General features: G+C 33.4%; 1 protein-coding gene across 3 annotated transcripts; it reads right to left on the reverse strand.

The window, feature by feature from the left end:
* Positions 1 to 1,023: 1,023 nt before the first annotated feature.
* On the reverse strand, positions 1,024 to 10,285 carry LOC109814043 (protein INVOLVED IN DE NOVO 2). Of its 3 annotated transcripts, XM_020378371.3 has the most exons (12): positions 9,962 to 10,283; positions 9,555 to 9,679; positions 8,472 to 8,819; positions 7,966 to 8,310; positions 7,292 to 7,783; positions 6,757 to 7,113; positions 5,659 to 6,597; positions 5,084 to 5,265; positions 4,231 to 4,320; positions 3,843 to 4,130; positions 2,047 to 2,256; positions 1,024 to 1,266 (listed from the first exon to the last, which is right to left on the reverse strand). In XM_020378371.3, the coding sequence occupies exons 3-12, from the start codon at positions 8,785 to 8,787 to the stop codon at positions 1,030 to 1,032; spliced, it is 3,456 nt and encodes a 1,151-aa protein (XP_020233960.1). In that variant the 5' UTR covers positions 8,788 to 8,819; positions 9,555 to 9,679; positions 9,962 to 10,283; the 3' UTR covers positions 1,024 to 1,029. The 3 variants fall into 3 exon arrangements, 2 of the variants coding, with proteins under 2 accessions (XP_020233960.1, XP_082920614.1); XM_083064488.1 differs by lacking the exon at positions 9,555 to 9,679; XR_002241046.3 differs by lacking the exons at positions 1,024 to 1,266; positions 9,555 to 9,679 and adding an exon at positions 2,704 to 2,787 and having other exon boundaries at positions 2,053 to 2,256; positions 9,962 to 10,285.
* Between the last annotated feature and the right edge of the window lie 1,031 nt (positions 10,286 to 11,316).

Consider the following 11,316-nt stretch of genomic DNA (forward strand, 5'->3'; position numbering starts at 1 on the left):
AAAATGATTACCACAGGCTAAATTAACCCAAAAAAAAAAAATCTAATATTAAAGTTTTTGATTTTCTGATTATTTATGATATTTACATTTTTATAAACATGTTTCATGTCTTGAACCAGTAAACAAAATGTTCAAAATCACATCCCAAAATTGAATAGTTTTTTCCTAAACTGAAGAGACGTATAGTGAGGAAAAATAAAAGGGTATAAATTCATCAATAATTTCAATGAAGTAACATAAAATGCTACTTGCCTAAAACTTCTTAATTTTAAAATCTTGCAATCAAAGACAAGGAACAAAGTTAACAGAAAATACTATGACAGATTGTTTATCGAATATGATGTTTATCAAATATGATGAAACATGCAGAAAGAGACCGAAATCAATATCAATATGCTGTGTTGGGATATGGCTCAGATTCTGTTGCAAATTTAGAAGGAAAAAATAATAATAAAATAACTTGTAGCCTACCTTAATAGCCTTTTTTTTTTTTTTTTTTTTAATGATTTCTCAACTCTTTACATTGAATGTTTTCACAATTTCAGGGACCCAAACTGGAAGTTTAGGTATAAGATGGAACTTGACCTAAACAACAAGCATAATTGTTATAAATACAGTTTCGTAATCAGATAAATCCGAGTTTAAATACAATTTCAATAATTTTAACTAAATGAGTTTAAATAAACCTGTATTCCTAAAAAAATATTCACAGCCCTTAGATGTTGCAGCTTGGCATCAAAGCACAATTAGCTCTTGGAAAGCAACATGTTTATTTCTGTAACCAAATCAACCCGTCAGCATTTTATTCCGTGGTAACATTGAAGCAGCAATCAAGTAGGTAGGAGAAAAAAAATCAAAACTTTCTAAATTATCTAGCTATATTCTAAGAAAAGATGCAGCCTGCACCCTCGGTGATTAGTCTTCAATTCTTTATCAGTAACAAAATCACACGAGTAAAATCTTTTTCTTTCTAAAAGTGTATAGTTCTAAAGAAAATTGTACTGTCTTAAATTAGATTCATACCAGTCTTCACATCGTCCCCCGTCTTTGTTTATGTAGATTCCATTGCATCAATAACAATTTTACTCCTTCTTGTAAGGTAGCTGTCTTTCCCTCTTCATAATTCCACAATTCAGTGGTTATATACCGCCCACTTGGATTATATGTATTTATCTCCGTCAAAGCTGTCACCACAGCTTTGTAGACTGCTTCACCCATCTCATTTTTCAGTCCTTTCAACTTTTCATCTCCATCATCTATGATTTCCTGAGTTGAAAAAAACATGAAGCCAGACAAGTTTGAAAAACATATATTAGAGAACTAGTGCAATAAATTTTAGATTAAAATGAATATGAAAACCATTGTGTAGACCAAATACATATATTGAAAATATATCGTCCCAAACTAGTGGAATGAGCCAAACAAGTTGGCCATGCAGAGACGAATAGAAACTGGAGATCCCTGCTGGTCATGTTTTAACCAAACCCACTTATGAAGTTAGAGATGCCCAGTTCCAACCACATTATGACCTCATTTAATACAAATCCTACTCAACTTCCCTAAACATACAAAGTGTATCTTAGTTCTAAAATTAATCATCTGAAACCATTATACGATCTACATGCGGATCACAATTGTTAATATAGCAATGACATTCGGTACTATTTTTCTTCCAATTTTGAGGTCAATCAAAGTTCATATATGGATGTAGTAGGTAGGTAGGTAAAATCAATCAGACCAAAAACATCTATATACTTCTGCAAAACATGGATTTGAAAGTGAAATAATAAAAATAAAATGCTCTTCAGATAACACAAGTTGAAAGAAATACATGTTTCAGAGGCCAAATAGTTCTAACCAATTATTTAGTATCAAAGGTACATGGATTAAGCTTCTTAATCTCCCTGTTTCTAGCTAAGTATCCTTCAAGGAAATTCATTATCTTCAGACAACAAAACAACATACAGAAAGATGCAACTTACAACAGAAAAGGCCAGATTTCATTTAGACTTAATAGTGGTATGTATAAGCTTAAGTAAGGCACACCTGATGTTTCCCTTCAATTATAGTAATTTTATATGGATGCCAGTCTGGATCCTTAATATACTCTTCCCACAGCGAACACAGTTCTGAAGCTCTATCTTCTGCATCCTCATCATTATATTTTTCCTTCATAGCTTCAAGGAATGGTCTAATATCAAGCTCCCCCATTCTCTTCACACCGACATTAGCACGACAAGATATCTCTTTAATGCCCTGCAACAGATAAAATTCCATTAAGGTTTGAAAAAAAAAAAAAATTCAAAGCATAAAATCACAGAGCTACAAGTACAAAGTCTGTAACAAATGAGTATTGAATATACCCACACCATCTCAGTTTAAACATTTTACCCGGTTCACCATATTATTCGGTACAGGACCACAGGTACCTGTACACGATAGACGGTACCTACAACAAAAGTATAATATATGGGAAAGGGAGGCCACCCCTATTGTACGGTATGTGGGAAGGGGAGGTATACATAGTTCATATGCTATTTGGGTTTTTCGTATTACTTTTGAAATATTAATTAATATGATCTTAATAAAAATTTTCCCAAAACATTTAAAAGAATTACATTTATGCATACATATATGTTTGAAATTTAAGAAATAATAGTCATTTTCTCCTTCATGAAATCAACAAAGTAAGGAGAACCCTACCGCTTTCTCTCTCCTCTGTTTCTTTCTATGGTTGCATGGCTTACACCTTATGTCTCATGTTGCAAATAATGGCATTTTATGTACCTAAAAAATAGTATGTTAATGCCTCTCACATTTAAATGCATTTAATGTTAATGGGAATTAGTGTATTGGGAGTAACATCACGTATTATAATTCTAGAAATAGCCTTCACTAAGTCTATATATGAATGACATGTAGAACCTATTACATTCTCTTGAATAAGAAAGTTGTTTCGCAACTAAATTCTCTAGATTATTTTCTATCTCTCTCCCTCCCCCCCTTAATTCAACATCCCAATACCATGCTGTGCTGCCGGAAGCACCATGTGTCTTGTTATGATGTTTGAATATCAAGAGCCTTCAGACAACAGTGTGCTTGTGCTTTGGAATATCAGTACTTCAGTAGTTGCATCTTGATACACAAACGGCAGCAAACTGGTTTGAAAATGAACTGTGAACTGGGTCAAATGTCCCAATTTTTGGTTTGAAGGGGAGCTGAGCAAATTTGGAAACTATGGTTTAAAAGACAAGAAATTCTATGGTATCCTCAGAATAAGGGTTTTAGTACTGTTATTGAGAAACATTCTCTTTCTTAGTATTCAAACTAATTCAACTATTTGCCCAAAAAAGATTGTAACAAAACCCTTAAGATTTATCTGGGTACACCATAGCAACTCTCTTAAAAGACACCATTATTCACCACACTTATAGGTCTCTTCTGCATAAGCATAATCACATTGACTCATACATCAGATATTTGTTGGGTAATAGTCAGATTGTCAATTAGATGTTAAAGAAACCATGATGAGGTCTATATTTTACTTGAATCATTCACAATGCTATCTTGCTCTGCACAAATGAAAGTTTATAACACTGTACATCAGAGCAATTTTATTTTACTGCCATTGTGTGATATGCACTGAAGTTTTATCAATAAATTAATATCATGTCCCTTTTTACAAATATTTAAATGGACAAGAAAAATCATCATTTAAGACATGGCTGGAGCATATTCTACAGACAACCAATAATTCAAATATGAGTGAATTCAATGAAATGTTCTTACAAAATCATCACTATGAGAATAGAAGATATATTTGGTTAGAAAAACACACTTACATTAATCAATGCTTTTCGAGCTTCCTGTAGCTCATCATTGCTCTGACGCTCTTTTATAATCAGTGTTTGGTTCAAGGCATCTAAATCTCGTAGCGATTGTTCCTTTTCTCTTAATACCTTATGTATAACATCCACCTTATTCAGAACTTCCGAGTCTCCATCACCTTCCATGTGGTTCATGAAATTTAATTTTCCTTTCAGTTGTTGAATCTCCAATTCTAGATTTTGTTTAACATCCAGTTGTTTTTCAAGCTGGATGATTTTAGCATGGAGTTGTTCTTTTTGCCGCTGGATGAATAGATTGTCAGATAACATTAACAACCAGTTATTCTAATGTGGAAAATGATACTTTTAGCCATTAAAAAACACAAAAACAGGCAACACAAACCTTTTGATCTGCAGCTAGTTTCAAAACATTTTCACCGGCTTTATGTTGCTCCAGAATAGCCATTTCCAGAGAGCTGTTTCTCAATGCATTCTGGAAAGACAATAGACATCAACATTACTAAACATAACATCCTACAAAAAATCTAATCTACATCATTATTAAAGGATTTCAAAAACACACACACAAAAAAAAAAAGATAATGCCAAACTTCTTGTTTCCACGGTAAGATCCTTACCTGGAGAGAAAAAAAAAAATAGAATAAAAAAATTCCAGTGAAATTCTTGGACATACAATTCTAAATTGATGGCTTTTATTTTTGCCCTCCGTTTCCTAAATTTCATCTATACTCCTTAACATATGACAACTCAATGGTGTTCATATTATTATTATTGACATCCACCTTAGAATAAAGTACATTCAACATCTTAACTAACAAAAAGACAAAGAAACAAGTAAAGAGGGACACACTTGAAGAAATTTACAATATTCATTGACAGAAACCATCTCATGCAGTCCATTTATGACAGGCAAAAAATAGAAAGAATTTTTCAAAGCGAAAATGTTTTCCACAAGGTCAACTGAATTTATGACTGCCTACTATAATAGAAACCAATTTGATTATATTTCCAATTTCTTGGGCTTAGTTCTCCACAAGGTCAACTGCAAATGATTTCCAATGATCAAGTGATTATCAAACTAAGTAAAAGTGGAAAATTTGTTAAACCTTGATTGCCAACTCCTCTAGTGAAATAACTAAAACATCTAAATAATATTTCCTTCAATTTTCATTTCACAAGCATCTCAATCACAGCATGGTAGAAGAAATTCAACAATAAGAAGAAAAACACCACACCTCCATCATCTCATCTTCCAACTTTTTTCTTTCACTTTCATTACGTGCCTCACGTTTTTCCAATTCAATTCTCCGCAACTCAAGTTCTCTTTTTTGAGATTCCAGTTGTAACTTGAGCCTTTCATGACCATTAAAAATATTCTGAAAGTGTTGAGTTGCACTTGAATGTATCTTCTTCATCTCTGAATACAAGCAATCATGACATAATTCAATATCACTAAAATAGTTCAGCATCATTTAAAAACAATGAAATATCATAAATGAGTTGTCCAAAATCTAGCAGACCATTTGCAAACCAATTATTTTTACATAGATAAATTCTACAGTGTAACCACTTCGAATGCAACAGCAGGTTGTGGTTTATGGACTTTGATTCTACCAAAAGAGTTATTAAAATCATATTCCATCCAGTGATCTATAAACTAGCACTCGACAGTTGTACTGATGTAAACAAATTAGTGATTTCATCATAGATTTGGGCCTTTATGACTGAAAAATAAAACAAAAACAAACAACCAACAAGTCATGATCCAAATTAGAGAAAGAAGCAACTTAGATTCAACAATAATAAATACCTTGATTGTGATTTTGAGTGAGCTTATCTACTTCTCCCATTACAATGTCCATGCGGCATGAAGACTCATTGTATTTTTCTTCCACCTCCTTTAATTGTTTCTTCTTGACTTGAAGAGAATTATTCAAACTGGACACAAGTATATCATGCTTCCGAGCTTCATCTTCCATAAGTTCAGGTATTGTTCTGATATCCCCCATTTTCCGCAATCGTTCCCCAATGATATTGTTCATCTTGTAGTCATCAGCTTGAGCAACCCATGCATAAATACCGGACTTCTGCCAAGTATTAGCAAACCAGTCTTTTTTCCCATGATGATCTAATTCATATGCTCTTTCAAATGCCAAAGCACTATCTAATCCTGTCCAATTTTTATTGAATTCCACAACGGCAGTTCCAGAGTGACCCCAAAAATTTGTAAGAGTGCGGACTCTACGTGGATTAAATCCCCTACTTCGGTATTCATCCCTTAGCTTGGAACCACTTTCCCCAACAAATCGTCCATCTTCTGTTTGTCTAGTAGGAATATTAACTACAATCCCAGTCCATGGCCACACAAACTGTTTCTCAGAATTGAAAGGAGGACTGCCTTCATCTGCAGTTTTTGGTGGACTATCTATGATCATAAGATCCTTTTCCAAATATTTCATTAAAGCCAGATGATTAGCCTTTTCAAAGGCACTTCTCTTTTGTGAACTACTCTGACCAACCCCGGAAGCATGTTCAAGAATTTCCCTGTAAACATAATCTCGTTTTCTCTTTTTATTAGGGCAATATGGACATGAATAAGTCTTCTCTGAGGTTTTCACATTGTGACTTCCCTTTTTCAGTGCTTCATAGGTTTTATCTACATACCACCAACTTATTTGAGATTCCCTTATATTAGTATCTTTATGAGAGAAGTGACCCATTGTTTCTCCTGGCCTTATTGTGATGGTGCCTGAAACACAAAAATTAGTGTTAGCAACATCTGTTGTCATGTTGCTTTATAGATTAGTTCTATCAAGTATCTTTGTGAATTGGCCAATTTCTGCATATTCAGTAACAGGGAAAAAGAAACAGAAACTATGTTATAATTGTTTCATTACAGGGGGGTCACCTTGATCCATAGGTTTTGATGGACATGGAGCACTCACATTCATAAGATCCTTTTTCAAATATTTTACTAAAGCCAGATGATTAGCCTTTTCAATGAGACTTCTTTTCTGTGAGCTACTGTGACCCACCCCAGAAGCATGTTCAAGGATTTCCCTGTACACATAATCCCGTTTTATCTTTTTATTAGGGCAGTATGGACATGTGAAAGTCTCATCAGTGGTTTTCACATTGTGACTTCCCTTTTTGAGTTCTTCATAAGATTTATCTACATACGACCCAAATTGAGATGAACTTATATTGCTATCTTTGCTAGAGCAGCAACCAGATACAGTTTCTCTTGGCCTTACTATTATGGTTCCTGAAAGACAAAAACAGTGTTAGAACTGACTGCCGTCATGTTTCTTTGCAGATATTTAATTTTGATATAAAAAAAAGTGTCACTTCACAGACTACTTCCATTATATATCATAGTGAATTGAATTAACCAATCACAGCATAATCAATAACAATCACTTCATTAATGACAGAGGGATCACCTTCATATACAGGTTTTGATGGAGCACTCACATTAGTAAGATCCTTTTTCAAGTATTTTGCTAAAGCCAAATGAGTTGTGTCTTCTTTGGCAGTTCTGTCTTGTGAACTACTTTGACCCACCATGTTAACAGGAGGGTTACCTTCATTTACAGACTTTGATGAACAATTCATATGCATAAGATCATTTTTCAAATATTTCATTAGTGCCAGATGAGTGGCCTTCTCTCTGACACTTCTCTTTTGTGAACTACTCTGACCCACCCCAGAAGCATGTTCAAGAAGTTCCCGGTACACATAATCCTGTTTTTTCATTTTAGGGCAGTATGGACAGGACAAAGTCTCATCTGAAGTTTGCACAATGTGATTTCTGTTTTTGAGTTCTTTGTAAAATTTATCTACATACCACCAATTTATTTGAGATGCGCTCATATCAGTCTCCTTTTTAGAGCATTGAGGCATTACAGTTTGTCCTAGGCTTAATACTTTGGTACCTGAAAGACAAAAAAATTGGTGTTAGTACTGGCTACTGCCATGTTGCTTTGTTTATATTTTCATTATTTCCTTAAATATAATTGTGAATTGGTAAGTTTCTACATATTCAGTAACTTCGGAATAAAAAAAAGAATCATGAACTGATATTTTGTTATAGCCACTTCATTAACAGGAGAATCACCTTTGTCTAGAGGTTTTGATGGGCCATCCATAACAGTAAGATCTTTTTCCAAATATTTCACTAAAGCGAGATGATTGGCCCTCTCTCTGGCACTTCTCTTTTCAGAACTACTCCGACCCACCATATAAGCATGTTCTAGGAGTTCCCTGTACAAATAATCCTGTTTTCTCCTAGGGCAGTATGGACAGATGAAAGTCACATCTGAGGTTTTCACATTGTGACTTCCACTTTTGAGTTCTTCATAAGATGCATCTACATACCACCAACTTATTTGAGATGCACTTATATCAGTATCCTTATTAGAGCCGTGAGTCATTGCTGTTTCTCCTAGGCTTAATTTGGCACCTGAAAGACAAAAAAGAATAATGTTAGTGCTGACTGTTGTCGTGTTACTTTGTCAGATTATTCCATTAAATATCCTCGTGAATTGGCAAGTTTCAGCATAAGTAACAAGAAAATAATTTTGGACTGAAATTTTGTTATAGTAACTTCATTAACAGGAAGACCTTTATCTACAGGTTTTGATGGGCCATCCATATGCGCGAGATCCTTTTCCAAATATTTCACTAAGGCCAGATGATTAGCCTTTTCTTTTGCAGTTCTCTTTTCTGAACTACTCCGACCAACTCCAGAAGCATGATTAAGGAGTTCCCTGTACTTATAATCTTGTTTTCTCTCAGGACAGTATGGACAAATGAAAGTATCATCTGAGCTTTTCACTTTGTAACTTCCCTTTTTAAGTTCTTGGTAAGATATATCTACATACCACCAACTTAATTGAGATGCACTTGTGTCATTATCCTTGTTATAGCAGTGAGCCATTACGGTATCTGCAAGAATTAATATTATGGCACCTGAAAGATAAAAATTAACGTCAGACTGTTAGTGCTAGCAGTTATGTTGTTTTACAGATTACTTCCAATAAATATCATCACAAAGCAGCAAGCAAGGTTTTGAGAAAATGGTCCACATTTGCAATTTCAATTCAACTACAACGTCAAGGTTTTTGGGGTGTCTGTGTCTGCAACCACATGTGACCGCAATTGTGGCCACAATTTCCAGTAATATCAAGGATCGCAACAAAATCACAACCACTACCGCAATTTAAAAACTTGGTAGCCAGTACATTCAAATATCCTTCACTGCTATTTTAGAAATCAGAATTTGCCTTGAACTATGGAATCGAATAATTTAGGGAAGAAAAAATAAAGCATGAACATATGCATCCTAAAACCAAAGTCAATAAACAGGTAAACAACTTACAATCAAAATAAGAAAAACATAAGGAAAATGCTAATCAGTGTCATGGTTAAGAGCATTGGTTGAGGAATCAAAAGTAGAAATTTTTTATTAAAAAATATAACATACTCTCTCCCATGTAACTTTTATCTAGTTTTCAATAAAAACCTTCTACATACTGATTTTGTAATGGAGTCCTTAACCACTAATTTAAGGGCACTAGTTAGCAAGCCCCAAAACATAATAAAATGAAGAGTTCTCAAAGTTCACACGGATGTTATAAATTCAGCAGACGATCCAAGAATGGAAGCAAAGAGACATCTCTTTTTTCTTTTCTAATTTTTATATACCCTTAGACACTTCCAATCATTCAGCCATGGCGTAATGAACAAGAAACCAGCGTCTCGTTGTCCGGAAACTGAAATTGTCTCTAAACAACGATCCACGTGTCAGACAGTAAAGTCATCCGAGAGAACTGTTCACTCAAAACAAGTCAGCCATAGCAAGCATTGGAAGAAATATAAGAAAGGGAAAATAAAATATTTCAAAAAAAAAAAATGCGGACTCTTATCTTATCAGTCATCACCATGGCCAAACTCCTAAAAGCAAAATGATAACTGACAACGAAATTCCGTGTACAGATATGAAGTTCCAAAGAAAACGACATGCAATGAAAAATAAAAATAGAAGTAAAAGCGATTCAACACATACGATCATTCCTGAATTCTCAATGCGAAATGCAGGATTAGAAGAATACCGATTGCAGCAAAATGAGAGGAACTTAGAGAGGGAGAGAGAGGAGAGGATTGTCGTTCTTCAGATTCTGCAAATTCCGACGATAAATGTCAACATGAGCGAAATTGAAGAGGAACAGGATCGGATTTGAGGGAGCGAAACGCGAGATAAGAATCTGTACAACTCAGAAGCTAGGGTTTGGCGCTGCGAAGTGTGAAGTGAGTGGTATGAGCAGCTGCCATTGCCATTGACGTTTTCGCGTTTCCCAGACAGTGAGTCTCAGGGGCCCAGGTCGGCGTTAACTGAGAGCACTTGGGAAACGGAACTATGATACATGCATCATCGATACATGTATTATATTTTATTTTTATGGGTAGATGATGCATTATATTAATATAAATAATTTTTTTTTACTGACATAATCACCAACATATGTATACATCATATTTATTTATTAAATATTATTTTAATACAGAAGTCGAAAGTGTTAAGTACACCATCGCGAAAAAAGTTTTATGAATGCAAATATATTTTTAATACATTTTTAGAGGTTAACTTATATATAATCTATAAATAATTGAGTTTTTTTTTTTTTTTTTGTAAAGTATGTTGTAAAGATCTTATTCTTGATCAAGTGTATGTAAACGTTTATTCTGGTGCTCTTTAGGCTTGAAGAAATTGATCTCCAATCATTGATTAAGAGATATTCGTATTATAAACAAAAAAATTAATAAAACATATGTGAGTTACTGGGTTCATAATGTTTTCTAACAGTATTGAGATTGCATCTTAATCTTATCGGAAACAATTTGTTCAAGATAGAATGGAGAAAGACTAGGCTCGATGTTAGATTAATGATAATATTTTGACATGGAACATGAGTACATACATAGATGTATGAATATATACAAATATTTACTTTAAGTGTATTAATTGAAAATTACTTCTATACCCTGATATAAGTGGATATATTTATTAATCTATTAATAATATAAATTATATTTATCGGTAAAAGAAATTGTATCTTTAATCATCCCAGCATCCGTTGGATCAGTTCTTATTATTTAATGTATCAACTGTTTAAATTAATTAATTCAAAAAATATTTTTAAAATAAAATTTATTTCTGTGATATTAATAAAAATTAACTATCGTAAATATTTTTATTGATTTTGATGGATTAGTTATTTTTATATATAAAGGATTAAAGAGAATATATATAAAAAAAATTGTTTATTATTTTTCATTTATATTTATTTACATGTTTATATTTATATTTGTATAATACATGTACCGATGCATGTATATACTCGTGTATTACATGGTTATTGAAATTCCAACACTATTAAGTCTCGGTATTTGGTGTGTTTCATTATAA

This window comes from Cajanus cajan, chromosome 9, assembly GCF_000230855.2.
Source record: "Cajanus cajan strain Asha chromosome 9, NIPB_CcT2T_4, whole genome shotgun sequence".
Classification (NCBI taxonomy): domain Eukaryota; kingdom Viridiplantae; phylum Streptophyta; class Magnoliopsida; order Fabales; family Fabaceae; genus Cajanus; species Cajanus cajan.

What these genes read in the sequence shown, in the direction of transcription:
- LOC109814043 (XM_083064488.1), bottom strand. Translation starts at nt 8,787, where the DNA reads ATGGCTCACTGCTATAACAAGGATAATGACACAAGTGCATCTCAATTA. An exon ending in ATCAAAACCTCTAGACAAAG is followed by an intron (nt 7,784 to 7,965) that starts GTGATTCTCCTG and finishes TTTGTCTTTCAG; the next exon opens with GTACCAAAGTATTAAGCCTA. An exon ending in TAATTGAAGGGAAACATCAG is followed by an intron (nt 1,267 to 2,046) that starts GTGTGCCTTACT and finishes TTTTCAACTCAG; the next exon opens with GAAATCATAGATGATGGAGA.